This window comes from Sparus aurata, chromosome 2 (genome assembly GCF_900880675.1).
Source record: "Sparus aurata chromosome 2, fSpaAur1.1, whole genome shotgun sequence".
Lineage (NCBI taxonomy): Eukaryota > Metazoa > Chordata > Actinopteri > Spariformes > Sparidae > Sparus > Sparus aurata.
In genome coordinates, this window is record NC_044188.1 from 713701 (window position 1) to 731516 (window position 17816).

Genomic DNA, 17816 nt, shown 5'->3' on the forward strand with positions numbered 1-17816 from the left:
AGGCCTGTGTAGACATTGAGTTTAGGTCAATCCAACGATGGATTCGGCAGGGTTAGGGTTATTTCCCAGTGTTGTGTCTTATTTGCTGGTGTGTAGAGTTTTTACACAATGAGCCAAGTTTTGCAAAACGTGTTCAAGCAACGGGCAAAAACTGTAATATTAGTATTTTTTTCCTGGCCAGCAGGGGGCCCCAAGCAGCCACTTAGTTCACTGATGCCTCAGCCGGCTCTGGGTGATGATGGAGGCCATGAGACGACTGAAAGCTTCACTGATGATGTTTTTTAATCACTTCATGTTCAATAAAAACATCAACATCAACATCAGCAACAACATCAACACAACAACGGCAAAGGAGAACAAAATAAAAATGTTCACATTTAATTTGTAATATTTGATTATAATCGATTATTATTAAAATATGAACACATTAAATATTCTGTCACTTGTTAAATATTGGCATGAAGTTACTGAACAGAACACAAACGTTTCATGAGGTTTGTGTTGAGGCACCTTCAGGTGGTGGTGACGCAGCCCGGTGGGCGTGGTTAAAGTGACCTCACCTGTCGCTCAGGTAATTTATCTGCGACAACAAAAAGGCACCAAACACGGAAGTGAGTCATTTGTCCTCGAGGAGCAAAGAAACACCAACACGAGTCCAACATCTTCGAGTTTTTACACCGAGACCCGATTTATTACTGTTCAATTTGAGGTCCTGGTCGTCATGATGAAGATGAAGCGGGTTCGGTCCAGTCTAGTGGCTCTCTGTTTACTCGTCTGTTCTGGGCTGGCTCTGGACTGTGAGCTGGACCAGGTCTCGGATCATGGTCTGAACATGATCTTCCTTGAGTCCGGACGGCTCACGAAGAAGAATGTGTCAGACCCGGAAGGCTGCAAGGCGGCGTGCTGCGACCAGCCGGACTGTGACTTGGCCCTGGTGGGTCACCCGTCGGACGGAGGGCCGCAATGCTTCCTGGTGGACTGTCGGCACCGGAACGTCTGTGTCCTCCAGGAAAACAAACAGTTCAGTGTTTACCGCAAGAAGGGGAACGGAGAGGCCGGCGGAGAGGCGACAGAAGGCGGGGAGAGAGTCCACATCGCCCCGCTGCTGGATCTGAAGGAGGAACCGAAGGACGAGGAGAGCAACAACAGTAAGCTCGTTATTAATGATAAGCAGCTGGTTATTGATGATAAGCAGCCGGCTATTGATGTCATGTAGTTTGTTTTTGTAAGAAGAGACAAATGAAAAGGTTCAGCTTAATAAGCTGATCAGGTTAATTAATCGTCATCCTTCGTGATAATCAGATGATAGTGAGGAGATAAGAAACGCATTTACCAGGAATCAGTTATTGATAATAATAATAAACCAGTTCATCTTTGATGATGATGTTTATGATAATTACATTTGGACCTGGTATAAACATTTATATTTTATAATAAATGAAATGAATATAAGAATTCCAATATGACTTAAGTCCTACAAGCCATGAGCACGACCACTCGTTGCAGTCGAACCACACACCTGCTGTCCACCTGTTGTACACCTGTTGTCCACCTGTTGTACACCTGTTGTCCACCGTTAGTTCAACCTGTTGTCCACCTGTTGTCCACCTGTTGTCCACCGTTAGTTCAATCTGTTGTCCACCTGTTGTCCACCTGTTGTCCACCTGTTGTCCACCGTTAGTTCAACCTGTTGTCCACCTGTTGTCCACCTGTTGTCCACCGTTAGTTCAACCTGTTGTCCACCTGTTGTCCACCTGTTGTCCACCGTTAGTTCAACCTGTTGTCCACCTGTTGTCCACCGTTAGTTCAACCTGTTGTCCACCTGTTGTCCACCTGTTGTCCACCGTTAGTTCAGCCTGTTGTCCACCTGTTGTCCACCTGTTGTCCACCTGTTGTCCACCTGTTGTCCACCTGTTGTCCACCGTTAGTTCAGCCTGTTGTCCACCTGTTGTCCACTGTTAGTTCAACCTGTTGTCCACCTGTTGTCCACCTGTTGTCCACCTGTTGTCCACCGTTAGTTCAGCCTGTTGTCCACCTGTTGTCCACCGTTAGTTCAACCTGTTGTCCACCTGTTGTCCACCTGTTGTCCACCGTTAGTTCAACCTGTTGTCCACCTGTTGTCCACCGTTAGTTCAGCCTGTTGTCCAGCTGTTTCTCAATTGTCGGACTTTCCTTTAAATGTTCTTCTATGGTGTCATGGTTGGAGGTCTGAGAGTCCTGATGGTAACTGACTTCCTGTTGACTGAAGGTGTCACAGTGACCGAGGTCAGCAGGTGTGTCTGTGTGTGTTGAGTTAATGTTTCATAAGAAGTCAACACAGTCTTATTAAAGCTGTTCTTCGACTTCATCATGTGGAGCCGTGTACACAGGTAAGACAGATCCCAGGTCATGTGATCTTCCTTCGATGGTAACTTGAGTTGGAGCAGTTGTTTGTAGGACATCAGCCATTTTGATTTACTGCAAGCTGTTTTTGCATTGAAAATTTTTAAGGATCAAATAAAAACTGAAGAGTAACTAGTTTTTTTTAGAGCTGATCAATCAAATGATCTGCAGGAAAATGAATCTCTAATTATGTGTAGTATGTATATTATGTAAGTATGTTTCCTGGTTGGTGTGAAGACAAACATGAGGAATGCTGCTGGACGTGTCCTTTCACCTGTAGAGTTGAGACTTACCTGTACAGGTGAATCACCTGTGATGAACTTCACACTCGTCGGTTTCTTGTGAAACTCTCACAGTACTCTTATTTGTTCTTGTTCTTGTAACTGTTCTTGAATACGCAAGAGTGACTTTGTTTACCTGCCGCAGGTGTTTCCGTCAGCTTCCTGCTTTAAAGGATAATTTCAAATGTTTTCACGCCTGTGTTAAAATGACACAGTCAACTTTCATCAAACTTTTATCATCAGACCGTCCTGTTAATGTTCTGATTTCCTCCTCTGACATCGCTTGTCACCTTCATACCTACCTGTCCAGGTAGACAGTGAGTCACCACAGAGAGTTTCTGGTTGGACCGGTTTATCAGCTTTCTGGAAGGAAAACAGATGCTGAGCGTGAACTCAGCAGATTGTTCTCTCCCCAGTCGGCAGGTGTTTGCTCCTGGTGGAAGTTTTGGGTCAGTAAATGAATGACTGGTCGAGACCTCTATGGTTGGGGTTGAGGGGTGGAGGCCTCTATGGTTGGGGTTGAGGGATGGAGGCCTCTATGGTTGGGGTTGAGGGGTGGAGGCCTCTATGGTTGGGGTTGAGGGGTGGAGACCTCTATGGTTGGGGTTGAGGGGTGGAGGCCTCTATGGTTGGGGTTGAGGGGTGGAGGCCTCTATGGTTGGGGTTGAGGGGTGGAGACCTCTATGGTTGGGGTTGAGGGGTGGAGGCCTCTATGGTTGGGGTTGAGGGGTGGAGGCCTCTATGGTTGGGGTTGAGGGGTGGAGGCCTCTATGGTTGGGGTTGAGGGATGGAGGCCTCTATGGTTGGGGTTGAGGGGTGGAGGCCTCTATGGTTGGGGTTGAGGGGTGGAGGCCTCTATGGTTGGGGTTGAGGGGTGGAGGCCTCTATGGTTGGGGTTGAGGGGTGGAGGCCTCTAGTGAGCAGCTGTGAGATCACTTCACTGGATAAAAAAGAAGTGCTGATTTGACAAACAGCTGCTGGTGCTCATGAACATGTTCAGTTTATAACATTGTTCACTTCATCACACTTTGTTGTCTCCACTGTTTTCTCAGCAGATGTTCATTGAAACTCATTCACAGGCTCATGTTGGTCAGTTAATTTGTTGTCTTCGAGGTTTTCTGTCTAATTAGAAAAACATCTTTCACACATGGATGAACAGGAAGGAGACGGACTCTCCAAGAGAAAATGACCAATCTGTAAAGTTAAAATCTGTAAATTGAATATTAAAAGTCACTAAAATCCTGCAGCTGTGATTGTAGCAGCCGTGCACATGCTGTCCTGGAGCTGCTGTTAATGCTAACAGCCTGTTAGCATTAACAGCAGCTCCAGGATCAGCGTGTCGTCTGTTTGTCTCCTTCAGTTCGCTGTCGTCTGCCGCCCAAGGTCGGCTCATGTCGGGCCTCCTTCCCCAAGTTCTTCTACAATGTGACCAATCAGAGCTGCCAGAAGTTTGTGTATGGTGGCTGTGAGGGCAACGACAACAAGTTTGACTCTCAGGACGAGTGTGAGACTGTCTGCAGCGGCGTCTCAGGTAACACACACGCATTCAGCATGTCTGAAGTCAGGCTGATCAATTATCAGGGCTGATCGGTTATTGGTGCCAATATTTGGGATTTTTCTGTGTTTCCATGTGATTGTTGATCAAATTCAAATTCTCTAATTGATTCCACATCATGAATCATAGCCAATCAATACCGTAAACCGCCAAGAGGGATGCACATTCAATCCGGCGCCATGTTGCTGCAGCCAATCACATGAGCTGGTAATCAGAGAGTGTGTGTGTGTGTGTGTGTGTGTGTGTGTGTGTGTGTGTGTGTGTGTGTGTGTGTGTTTCAGGTCCAGTTCTTCCTGTTGACTCAACTCCTCCTCCTCGAATTCCTGTCAAAGCTGCTCGCATGGTTCCTGCTTTCAGCACAGGTAAATACCTGTCTCTCTCTCTGACCTGTCTGTCTCTCTCTCTGACCTGTCTGTCTCTCTCTCTGACCTGTCTGTCTCTCTCTCTCTGATCTGTCTGTCTCTCTCTCTGACCTGTCTGTCTCTCTCTCTCTGATCTGTCTCTCTCTCTCTCTGACCTCTCTCTCTCTCTCTCTCTCCTCTCTCTGATCTGTCTCTCTCTCTCTGTCTCTCTCTCTGACCTCTCTCTCTCTCTCTCTCTCTCTCTCTCTGATCTGTCTCTCTCTCTCTCTGTCTCTCTCTCTGACCTCTCTCTCTCTCTCTCTCTCTCTGACCTGTCTCTCTCTCTCTGATCTGTCTCTCTCTCTCTGACCTGTCTCTCTCTCTGACCTGTCTCTCTCTCTGACCTGTCTCTCTCTCTCTGACCTCTCTCTCTCTGACCTGTCTCTCTCTCTCTCTCTCTGTCTCTCTCTCTCTCTCTCTGTCTCTCTCTCTCTCTCTCTGACCTGTCTGTCTCTCTCTCTCTCTGACCTGTCTCTCTCTCTCTGATCTGTCTCTCTCTCTCTGACCTGTCTCTCTCTCTCTCTCTGACCTGTCTCTCTCTCTCTGACCTGTCTGTCTCTCTCTCTCTCTGACCTGTCTCTCTCTCTGATCTGTCTCTCTCTCTCTGACCTGTCTGTCTCTCTCTCTGACCTGTCTGTCTCTCTGACCTGTCCGTCTCACTGACCTGTCTATCTGTCTTACCTGTCTATCTCTCTGACCTGTCTCTCTCACTGACCTGTCTCTCTCACTGACCTGTCTCTCTCTCTCAATTTCAACAAGCTTTATTGGCATGACTGTGGTTCACAATATTGCCAAAGCGTACAGGATTACAGAAAAAATGTTAACAATAATAATGATGATAATAACAATAATAACAATAATAACAACAATAGTAAACAGAATATCAGTGTGCAGGTAAGAACCCAGTCAGGATCAGCTGGTTCATGTGGAGGAAATCATGTCAGGTGTTGTTGTGCAGCTCGTCTCTTCTCCTGTGGCAGCATTCACAGATCTCGCTGCATCTACAGCAGTGCCAGTTTTTTCTCCCAGTAAATGTTGTAGTTTTTCTTGGTCTGATAGTTTGGGGAAGTCTGGGGTTGTACCTGTGATTTTAGTGTATATCTGGGTTCTGATGTCTGTGTGGACAGAACCGACACAACCGGTCCTCTCTGGACAGCCGGGTCTGTCTGTGTGCACAGAACCGACACAGCCGGTCCTCTCTGGACAGCCGGGTCTGTCTGTGTGCACAGAACCGACACAGCCGGTCCTCTCTGGACAGCCGGGTCTGTCTGTGTGGACAGAACCGACACAGCCGGTCCTCTCTGGACAGCCGGGTCTGTCTGTGTGGACAGAACCGACACAGCCGGTCCTCTCTGGACAGCCGGGTCTGTCTGTGTGGACAGAACCGACACAGCCGGTCCTCTCTGTCTCCACCTGTCTGTGTGGACAGAACCGACACAGCCGGTCCTCTCTGGACAGCCGGGTCTGTCTGTGTGGACAGAACCGACACAGCCGGTCCTCTCTGGACAGCCGGGTCTGTCTGTGTGGACAGAACCGACACAGCCGGTCCTCTCTGGACAGCCGGGTCTGTCTGTGTGCACAGAACCGACACAGCCGGTCCTCTCTGGACAGCCGGGTCTGTCTGTGTGGACAGAACCGACACAGCCGGTCCTCTCTGGACAGCCGGGTCTGTCTGTGTGGACAGAACCGACACAGCCGGTCCACTCTGGACAGCCGGGTCTGTCTGTGTGGACAGAACCGACACAGCCGGTCCTCTCTGGACAGCCGGGTCTGTCTGTGTGGACAGAACCGACACAGCCGGTCCTCTCTGGACAGCCGGGTCTGTCTGTGTGGACAGAACCGACACAGCCGGTCCTCTCTGGACAGCCGGGTCTGTCTGTGTGGACAGAACCGACACAGCCGGTCCACTCTGGACAGCCGGGTCTGTCTGTGTGGACAGAACCGACACAGCCGGTCCTCTCTGGACAGCCGGGTCTGTCTGTGTGGACAGAACCGACACAGCCGGTCCTCTCTGTCTCCACCTGTCTGTGTGGACAGAACCGACACAGCCGGTCCTCTCTGGACAGCCGGGTCTGTCTGTGTCTGCCGCTCTCTAAGGCCCGGCTGTGGTCGCTGAGTCTGTACATAGTCCAGGTTTTCCTCAGTCTCGGGTCAGTTACAGAGCTCAGATAATCTGCCATGGAGTATTGTCTGTTTAGGGCCAAATAGCATTGGAGTTTGCTTTGGGTTTTGGTTGTGGATGTCCAATAGTTGATGTAATTGTCTTTTTCTTTTGCTATAATTTGGTGGGGCTGGATGGTGTGAGGGCGGTCTTGGTGCCCGGTGCTGTTGGAGCTCAGCCTGTGGACCAGCTGGCTGAGGGGACTCCCTTCTTTGCTCTCCTCTTGGCATCGTAGGGCTTTGTAGTGGTAGGAGCTGGGCTCGCTGGCTCTGAGGTGTTGGTAGAATTTTATTGCTCTTTTTTGGATCTGAATTAAAAAGGGAACTTGGCCCAGTTCAGCTCTGCATCCGTTGTTGGGGGTGTTCCTGTGGACTCTGAGGATGCTTTTGCAGATCTCAGTGTGCAAGCTTTCCATTGGGTGTTTGTCCCATTTTTGGAAGTCTTGGTTCATGAGAGGGCCCCACACTTCACTGCCATACAATACAACTGGTTCGATTATCGATTTAAATATTTTGATCCAGATTTTGACAGGGATGTCTATGTTTGAAGACTTTTTTATAGTCCAGAAAGCTCTTCTGCCTTTTTCTCTGAGATCCTTAATGGCCAGATTGAAATTACCCGTCGATGTGATATTTAGTCCTAGATATGTGTAGCTGTGTGTGTGTTCTCTGTCTGTAGAGTCCAGGTGGAACCTGTGGGGATGTTTCTGACTCTTGCGTCGTTTCTGGAAGACCATGACTTTTGTCTTCTCCAGGTTAACGGTCAGGGCCCGGGTCTGACAGAACTTTTGCAGGTGATCTAGTTGCTTTTGTAGAGCCTCCTTTGATGGAGCGAGCAGTATTAGGTCATCTGCAAACAGTAAACATTTGACTTCTGTGTCAGAGAGGGTGAGACCAGGGATCTCTGACTCTTCCAGGGATTTGGCCAGTTGGTCGATGTAAATGTTAAACAGGGTGGGGCTCAGACTGCAGCCCTGCTTCACTCCTCTACTTTGGGGGAAGAAGTCTGTTTCCCTAGTTCCAATTTTGACAGCACATTTATTATTTATATACATTGTCTTAATAATATCGTAGATTTTTCCTCCAATACCTTTTTCTAGTAATTTCAGAAACAGACCATGATGCCAAATAGAGTCGAATGCTTTCTTGAAATCTACAAAACAAGAGCAGATGGTGTTGTTGTTCTGGTGGACGTGTTTCTGGATGAGGGTGTGGAGGGTGTAGATGTGCTCAGAGGTTCTGTGTTGTGGTGTAAAACCAATCTGACTCTTGTTCAGGACTTTGTGCTCACTGAGGAAGTTTTGCAGTCAGCTGTTTAAGATGCTGCAGAATAACTTCCCCAGGTTGCTGCTGACACATCTGCCTCTGTAATTGTTTGGATCATATTTGTCTCCACTTTTGAAGATTGGAGTGATAAGCCCTTGGCTCCAGGTGTCAGGAAAATTTCCAATGTTAAGTATCAGATTGAATAATTTCAATATGGCAGTCTTGATTTTCTGGCTGCTAAACTGGAGCATTTCATTTAAGATGCCATCAGGGCCACTTGCTTTCCTTGGTAGGGACCAGGGAAACCCTAACCCTCTCTCCGACTTGTCTGTCTGTCCAGATGTGTCTCAGGATGATGAAGCTCCAGTTGACTCTGAGCCTGCTGCTACAGAGATTGTTCAAGTTCAGGAGAAAGGTCACACACACACACACACATCTGGACACACACATAGAGGTGAATTAATTTATTGATCACCCAGAAAATGAAGAAGTCATTTTGGCTTTTTTCAGTTTTCTGATATTTTGTTGGTGATCAATCGATTGATTACTTGAGAAATAAGTTGACTGTTTTTTTTTTTGTGTGTGTGTGTGTGTGTGTCAACTTCTTTTACAGAAATGTCGGCTGAAGACTTTGCTGGTAAGTTGAACATCTGATCTGTAACATGGTGTCATCAGGTTGAAATGTGTCTCCGTAAACAAAGTAGTTCTGAGGTTACTTCAGGGTCACAGCAGCTAATCAACAAACAGACGAGCTTCAGGAGATTAAAGATAATCATTATAAAGATTATAATGAGCAGCACAAATGGAAGATCAGTCCTGATACAAAGAAAACACATGACAGGAAGTCTTCAGCCAAACAGACCTCCATCTTTCTTTACATCCGTCCTTGTGCTGAAGAAAAGAGCTTGTGTGGATCTTGATTCTGTCTGATGGACAAAACAACAGCAGAGTCAAACATGACATAGATACACAAGTGTTTGTGTGGCGTGTCCAATCAGAGCATTGTGGGGCGGAGCCTGAGGTGGGTCCCTGCAGAGCGTCCTTTCAGCGCTGGTACCACGACAGAAAGACAGGTAGCTGTCAATCATTCATCTACGGAGGCTGCAACGGAAACAAGAACAACTTCGACAGCAAGGAGAGCTGCGTGGCTGCATGTACAGGTGAGAGACACACCTGTCGGTTCCTGTACAAATGAGATGCACACCTGTGTGTTCGTGTGCGTCAGTGTTCCAGCTGTTCTCTCTCTTCCTGCAGTCTTGGTGCTTCCCTCCTCCAAGAAATCTGATGTTAAAGATTCTACAGAACATAAAGGTAAACAATTGTCCTGTGACCTGTCTGTCTCTCTGTGACCTGTCTGTCTCTCTGTGACCTGTCTGTCTCTCTGTGACCTGTCTGTCTCTCTGTGACCTGTGTGTCTCTCTGTGACCTGTCTGTCTCTCTGTGACCTGTCTGTCTCTCTGTGACCTGTGTGTCTCTCTGTGACCTGTGTGTCTCTCTGTGACCTGTGTGTCTCTCTGTGACCTGTCTGTCTCTCTGTGACCTGTCTGTCTCTCTGTGACCTGTCTGTCTCTCTGTGACCTGTCTGTCTCTCTGTGACCTGTCTGTCTCTCTGTGACCTGTCTGTCTCTCTGTGACCTGTCTGTCTCTGTGTAGGCCACTGTGTGGGGACCCCTGACCCCGGGCCCTGTCGTGCTGCCTTCACCATGTTCTACTACGATGCAAGCACCTCCACCTGTCAGTCGTTCATCTACGGAGGCTGTCGAGGCAACAACAACCGTTACAGCAGCCTGGAGGAGTGCATGGCGAGCTGTGGACCTTCAACCGGTAACCATCGTCATAGTTATCATCATGTTCTGTTATATATTGTATATAATGTGTATAATGAATATCTTTTTTTCTCCCTGCAGGTTCCATTGATCTGCGATTTGAAAGATCTGAAGGTTAGTTAGTTCGCATCTGATCAGCTCCAGTCAGAGATCAGTAAGGATCGTCAGAATAAACTCTAATCATACGTCATCAATACGTTTGAGTGTGTTTAATAAACATCAGCTGTTTTTAGTCACTTCATCACATTTAGACTGAAGCTATAGAAATCATACAGCTGCTTCAATAACACCTCAAACACTTCCTGTTCTACAGTAACACCTGTGTGTGTGTGTGATGTCACCTGTGTGTGATGTCACCTGTCCTAAATCTTTCAGTGTGTAGCTGAGTCTAACATGATCTTCATCCTCCAGGTCTCTTCCTCTTTGTCGCCCTGGGGACCGTCTCTGCTCTGATGCTGCTGGCACTCATCATCATTGTGCTGAGACGTCGCGGTCGGTCCCGCCGTCCGTCCTCCATCAGGTAACACTCAGCCATCGCTGACTAACTGATATAACTATCAACAGGTGCACTTCAGTCCCCTGTGTCAGAGCAGCGCCCCCCTCAGGCATACATACATACACACACTAAAAAAATAGGGCAATCCATTAATCACATGTCAGATCCTGATGAAAAACTGACTTGAAAATCTTTACTGAGTGTATTGTTGTATAACTTGTTGAGAACTAAATCATGTAACAACCAAAATCATCAACCTGCTGAGGGCTGCGTCAAAATCACAGGTAGATTTTATCATGGCAACTCTTAATGTGACTCAGTAGTGTGTATGACCCCCGTGTGCCTGTATGCACTCCTGACAACGTCTGGGCATGCTCCTGATAAGTCTGCAGATGGTGTCCTGGGGGATTTCCTCCCAGACCTTGGTCAGGGCATCAGTGAGCTCCTGGACAGTCTATGGCGGTACTTGCAAGTGTCAGTTGCACCGATATATAACGTCCCATAGGTGCTGAATTGGATGGAGGGCCGGTCAGTGGCATCAAGGCCTTCATCATCCAGGAAACTGACGACACACTCTGGCCACATGAGGCCGGGCACTGTCCTGCACCAGGAGGAACCCAGGTCCCACTGCACCAGTGCAAGGTCTGACAATCACTCAGAGGATTTCATCCTGGTACCTTTATACAGTTGGCTATGACATGGAGGTCTGTGCCACCCTCCAAGGGTGACCGCCAAACCGGTCATGCTATATGATGTTACAGTCATCAAAATGTTCACCACAGCATCTCCAGACCCTTTGACGCATGTCACATGTGCTCAGTGTTAACCTACTCTCATCTGTGAAGAGAACAAGGTGCCAATGGAGAGCACGGTACTGGACTGTGAGCACAGGTCCTACTAGAGGACGTCGGGCCTCATGCCACCCTCATGGGGTCTGTTTTTGAGTTTGGTCAGAAACATGCACACCAGTAGCCTGCCGGAGGTGATTTTATAGGGCTCTGGCGGTGCTCGTCAGCTTCCTCCTCATACAAAGAAGCAGAAACCGGTCCTGCTACTGGGTTAATGCCCTTCTAAGGTCCAGCTCTCCTGTTGTAACGGTTGGTCTCCTGGTTTCTCCTTCATGCTACATGGCAAACCTTCTTGTGACTGCATGTATGGGTGTGCCATCCTGGAGGAGCTGGACTACCTGTGCAACTTGATTTGGCTGCAGGTACCGCCTCATGGTACCAGCAGTGACAAGGACACAAGCAGAACACAAAACCAGAGAAGAATCAGTCAGGAAGGAGCAGGAGAGAGCCACTATCTGTGGCCACCACATGAAGAACTGTTCCCTTTTTGGAGGTTGTCTTGTTTTTCCCTCCATTGTACCTGTTGTCACTTTCATTTGTACCAAAGCTGCTGAAACTGATTCACAATCACTTGCAGTGTTGGGAAAGTTCACTTCCTGCATGACCTAGTTCAAAGTTCAATTCACAAATTTTAAAATGAACTACAGTGTTTCCCCTAGGATGGAGTTGTAGCAGTGGAGGTAAGTGTTCACCTGCGTGCAAAAGCAAAGTGCATCCTGCCAGGAGGTTTCTATGTGTCTGCCGGCACCAGAGGGGCTCTCTAAGGTAGGAACACACCGGCCTAAATGTCGGACATCTGAAGCGTTTGGAGAGACTCGGACGAGGTTGGGAAAGAGAGGCAACAGAGTGGTCGGAGAGTGGTCGGAGAGTGGTCGGAGAGTGGTCGGAGAGTGGTCGGATAAGGCAGTTGGACGTCTGGGCGGATTGTGGGGGCCTTTAGGCTTAAAGTGAAACTCTTGCCAAAAAGCAACCGAGGCTTTATTTGTGACTGAATATGAATCAGACCTTCGTGTAAAAGCATAATTACGACGAAAGAGGCACTTTTAAGATTTACTGTAGTTTCGTTTTCGGGTCAAACTCATTTCCAATGGGAGTGCTACGGGCACTTTTATGCTAGCATCAAAATCGCTATTTTTAAAACGGTAAGAAGTCTCGACACAACATAAAAGTGTGACCTAACAGGCAGGAGAGTAATGGTGGACCTCCTAACTGTTGGGTCGCACTCGGGGATCGACACTTTTTGTCTGCCATGACGGCGGCGTGCCAAAGGTGCTACTGCTTACGTGAGTTGTCGAAAAACCTTCTTTTTAGTAAACTCTGTGTACACAATGTTCTCAATGCTCGTGTTCATGTGTAGAGACCCTGGTGATGCTACAAGCAAAGTTTTATGTTGTGTCGAGACTTCTTACTGTTTTAAACAGAGAGATTTTGATGCTGTCGTAAAAGTGCCCGTAGCACTCCCATTGAAAATGAGTTTGACCTGAAAATGAAAATACAGTAAATCTTAAAAGTGCCTCTTTCTTCTTATTATGCATTTACACGAAGGTTTGACTCATATTCAATCACAAATAAAGCCTCGGTTGCTTTTTGATGAGAGTTTCACTTTAAGTACATAACAGTACGTTTGAGCACAGTAATGAGCAGGGAAATGTCTGTCTAGCTTAAGGCGGGTACACACTACAGGATTTTTCAAACAGCCAAAACCAAAACAAAACGACTATGGAAAAAGTCATGGAGACGGCGAGAGTGTGGGCTGTATGCGTTACAGGAGGTGGAGAGTTGGAGATGAGTAAAAATTGTCACAAGTATTACAGATAGCTTCGAGTGCAGCGCTGTGCGCTCTGGCCCCCGGTACTGCGAGTCACCATGGCAACAGGTAAATAAAAGGCTGACTCAGCTCGAGTCTTGGTTGGCTGTTGGTCCGGTACACGTGACATCACACGCTGTGCGTGCTCGGCTCCGCTCGGAACACCCCACACACTACAGGATTTCTAGTCGCAAATATTAAACGTGTTCATTATTTATGATCTCTCCTTCCGACGCCTTCCGAGCGGATCTGACTGGACAAAATCACACTTAACACACCACAGGACAATTAGACACCATGTCCTTTGCAAGCATCAGATAAGCCTTTGCTGGCTTTGATCATAAGGGGGAAATCAGGACAAAAATCGCCCCGATTATCCTGTAGTGTGTATCCGCCTTTACACATGAGGTGTCTCAAGCTTTAGGCAAAAATACACTTTTACTGAACACGATAAAAGTATAATCTTTGAAACAATTATGGACAATAATTTCACAAAAAATATGTTAACAACCAACCATATATAGTAAAATCACATGATAACACAAATACTAGAACAATCCAAAATGTCTGTTTTTCTGTGAAGTAGTCTGTCAGTAACTTGAGCTCGACAGCTTTCACACGTCACAGTGGCCCTCACGCATAGTAATGCTGCGTTTGAGACAGTAGGAATTTTCCGACCCCCTACTAGAAAAAGTACACTGGAACGCCACTCAGAGTCGGAGTCCTTACTTGTGAACCATCTACTCAGTGCTTGTTAAAATCGTTGTGCTGACATTATCAAATAAACTCAAAGTTTCTTGTTGCACCTTCTCCAAACCTGCCGCTAACGTTACCTCCGTTGTGGCGTATGCTGAGAGACAGCACAGCACAGCACGGAAAAGTGGAGTTTAATGGGCGCATCACCTGCATCAACCGGTAACGGTATATCTGGATGATATGTATGTTGCGAAGGAGACCGCTTGCAAAGTTTCTGTAAGAAATAGTGTAACTGGCTTCATAGTCTCTATAGGTGGCCCACTGTGGTTCATGATTTATTTTCATAAATCGTTTCAAACAGGTGAGTGATTGACCTGGATATCAGGTGTTTTTCTTTTACTAATGTTTTCTTTTATTGGTGCTTTTCCTGTAGCACTTTCAGATTTATTTAAATGTAAAGTGCTTTACAAATTAAATATATTATTATTATTATTATTATTATTATTATTATTATTATTATTATTATATGAAGCGTCCATAGCACAAAATGATATCACGTTTCTAAAGAGACAAGACTGAGCCCACTCTCCACCTCTCCTCTCTCATCGTAAAAAAATAATAATAATTCAGCAGCGGCGGTTATATCACAGCAGTGGTGGTCCGTCACTGCTGGGTGCATACAGCGGAAACACTGAACTAGTTCAGTTCATAGTTCAGGATTTTGAATTCTGAACTAAATTCACAGTTCCAAAAATGAACTAGTTCATAGTTCTTTTTTTTCAATATGTTGCTGCGAGCTATTATCTTTCTAAATGATTGCCACAGCCCATATAGAACCACAGACAGCTATTTATCAGTTTTATCACTGAAACTGCAGCTCTCCCACAATAAACTGCAACACCAGGTTGTCCAGCTGCGGCTGGGAGATGAAGACTACTGTACGCCGTTAATGTGATTTGGGTGGTAGAGGATCTGTTTTGGCTCGCTGTTGCCGTGTCTTTGGATTTTTCATTCACTCGCACGGACCTTGAAAGGCTCGCAGGGTGCTTTAGTTCAATGTTCTGTTTCAGGTTTGCTGTTGCCATTGTTGTACTGAGTTGCTTCTTGAAAGATTTTTCAAGAGGCAGAGTCTGAGGTAGTGCTGCTGCCTTCATTTATTTTTGCCTCCATGCTTGGCCTTATGACTACGCATGCGGCGGTGCGACTCTGTGGTGGCTGGTGTTGCCAGATTGGGTGTTTTCCTGCTACATATTAAGCCTGTTTACAGTGTGTTTTAGCCGGGTTTTCGCCTGGAAGGCTTTATGGAAATCTGGCACTCTCTTGAACGAAGTTAAACTGTGAGAGCGCCGTTAACAAACGCCAGAATGAACGTGTTCACAATAACGTTCATCAGACAGAAATACAGTACGTTCAGTTCATGTTCTCCCAAAATATGAACGAGTTCATGATCGATCGTTCACTGAACGCGTTCAGGCACAACACTCATCACTTGTTCCTGAAATGGACAGATTGATATCCCTGTAGTTAAACTGACGTGGTGTTAAACTGTGAAGATTAAGTTGTCCCTTTGTTTTTTAGCTGAGCCGTTTAGCTCAGTTGGTAGAGCAGCGTCCTGTGTGAAGAGGCTTTGTCCTCACTGCAGCAGCCCCGGGTGCGAGGCCCGGCCCGGGTGCGAGGCCCGGCCCGGGTGCGAGGCCCGGCCCGGGTGCGAGGCCCGGCCCGGCACCCTTTGCTGCGTGTCACTCCCATCTCTCACCCTGTTTCCTGTCATATCTTGAGCTGTTCTATCAATAAGGCCATATAAAGGCCAAAAGACTAAAAAAAATAATAATGGTAGGTATGATAGTTATTTGATATTGAAGTAAATGGTCAATTTGTTTTTGTTTAGTCGTCAACAAATCAGACTTTTGTTCATCTTTGGAGGAAATGAAGATGTTTGAGATGTGATCAGCTTCATGTGGTGATTGTTTGTCTGCAGTGATAAAGAGGAGCTGCTTCCTGAGCCAGATGAGCAAACTTCTGTGGAGTCTATGAGCGTCCCCGACAGCCCCAAACCAGACAAGGCCTAAGGAGACCCTGATCCACCAGAGACCACCGAGGGGTCTGTGTGGAACTCCTCCACCTCAGAACTGATTGATAATGATGTTCTTCCTGTGATCAATATTGACTCTATGCTAAGATGTGCATGATCTCAGGAACATCATGTAACGGTGTTTGTTTTAACTATATTAGAGTTAGTCGTCATCATCATCATCCTCCTCTCTGTGGGTTGTAGGGAACTATTTGTTACGCCTTAAATTAACATAATTAACTTTATTTCTTGACTGTCTCGGGAACAAACCTGATCATTCAGCCTTAATTGATCAATTGATTATCGAACATTTACTGAACTCGCCTTCTGTTGAGTGAATCCTCTCTCACACAGCCAGTAACTGCTTAGCTTAACTTAGCTTAGCATAAAGACTGAGTGACTAAAGTACTTCAACAGATATTATATATATCATACTGTGTGACATGAATGTTGAATTGAGGTAAACCGGTTTCTTAATTAGAAGTGCGACTGTCTGAAATATTTTAGAGTTGATGTAAGAAAAGATTTTGTATAAATTAACTTTTATTTGAAGGTCCGGTGTTTGTGTAGGATTCAGTGCCTTCTAGTGGTGAAGCTTCACACTACAACAGACAGAGCCAGGCCAGCTGTGTCCCTCTCACTGTGGTCTTTATGCCAAGCTAAGATAAGATAAGCTAAGCTAAGATAAGCTAACCGGCTGTTGGAGAGAAGTCCGTCTGAACAGAAGAAAGATTTAATTAAATGTTGAGTTGTGCCTTTAATGAAGTGTCCAGGTTAATGATGATGTCACAGGTGTGGGTCTGTTGTAATGTTTCATAATCATTTTAAAGTTTGTGTTTGAGTCATTAAACCTGAAAAATAATAAAACATTTTATGAAACTGTTGATTAAATATTAAGTTTAGAAACAGAAACTGAATTAAATGACTTTAAATCATCTGAAGTCTTAAAACTGGAAATCTTTTTTATTATTTTATTTTTCTATTTCAACCAAATCAACAATGTGAAGGCGTCTCGCTGCCATCGGTTCATAATTGATGGATGAAACAATTGAAGTGTCCGTTTGCCGTCTTTGATACAGTTTCATATTCAGCCAATGAGGAGAGACGATCTGCCTGTCGATTGTGTGATCAATGAAAACGTGTTGACCGGCAGTTTGTTTTGACTCCATTTTAAGTTATTGATTACTGAATCAAAAACAGATGAATTTATCAGTTTAGAAGCAGCAGAGCAGCCTTCGTTTCCCACAATCCACCAGGACTGTGAGTGAGCTCCCCCTGCAGTCACATGATCAATCTGCACCAGCTGATCAGTAATTCTCTTACTTTACTTTAAAGATAACTTTGTCTCAACAAACTGATTTTGTGATCAGTTAATGATCAGTTATTGATGGGTTACATCAAGAGCTGAAATATTGTCAATCAATAAGTGAAACTAATTAATTAATGATGTGTTTGATGAAGGTTTGTATTGTCACCTGTCAACTCTAAATAAAACTTTATTTACACTTTATTTACCCATTGACATTTCTCCACTTCCTCATGTTGGTTCTGAACTTAGAGAAACATTTATTGATCGGCAGGTTTATTGTTCCACACACACTCACACACACACACACACACAGACACAGACAAGACTGAACAGGATGACAGTCACATGACCAACACGTATTGATATGAAAGGCTCTATAATCAGGTAAAAATAGAACAAATGTATCTTTTATACCACGGTTAGTCCACCATGTTGTGTTTCTACAGGAGCTCAGAATGGACAAACCAAACACTGACTGCAGAGGGACGGGGGAGAGTGAGGTGAGGTGTGTATAGTTGGTTGCAGTGTGTAGCCTCACCACTAGACTGTACCAACACACACGTCACTTTGGATAAAGGTTAATAAATACAAAAGGTTTGATTTCATCAACTCCAAAATACTTCAGACAGTCAAACTTCTCATTAAGACAACAGTTTATCTTTACCTCATTAATCAACATTAATTTTACACAGTATATATAATTTATAGTTATCTGTTG

General features: G+C 45.7%; 1 protein-coding gene across 2 annotated transcripts; it reads left to right on the forward strand.

Moving 5' to 3' along the window:
• Positions 1–605: 605 nt before the first annotated feature.
• spint2 (serine peptidase inhibitor, Kunitz type, 2) lies at positions 606–17299 on the forward strand. 2 transcript variants are annotated; one of them, XM_030398221.1, is made up of 11 exons: positions 606–1148; positions 4024–4194; positions 4500–4580; positions 8386–8499; positions 8659–8682; positions 9044–9205; positions 9300–9356; positions 9699–9869; positions 9953–9985; positions 10283–10391; positions 15697–17299. In XM_030398221.1, the coding sequence occupies exons 1-11, from the start codon at positions 722–724 to the stop codon at positions 15785–15787; spliced, it is 1440 nt and encodes a 479-aa protein (XP_030254081.1). In that variant the 5' UTR covers positions 606–721; the 3' UTR covers positions 15788–17299. The 2 variants fall into 2 exon arrangements, with proteins under 2 accessions (XP_030254081.1, XP_030254086.1); XM_030398226.1 differs by having other exon boundaries at positions 608–1148; positions 8386–8460.
• Positions 17300–17816: the final 517 nt, after the last annotated feature.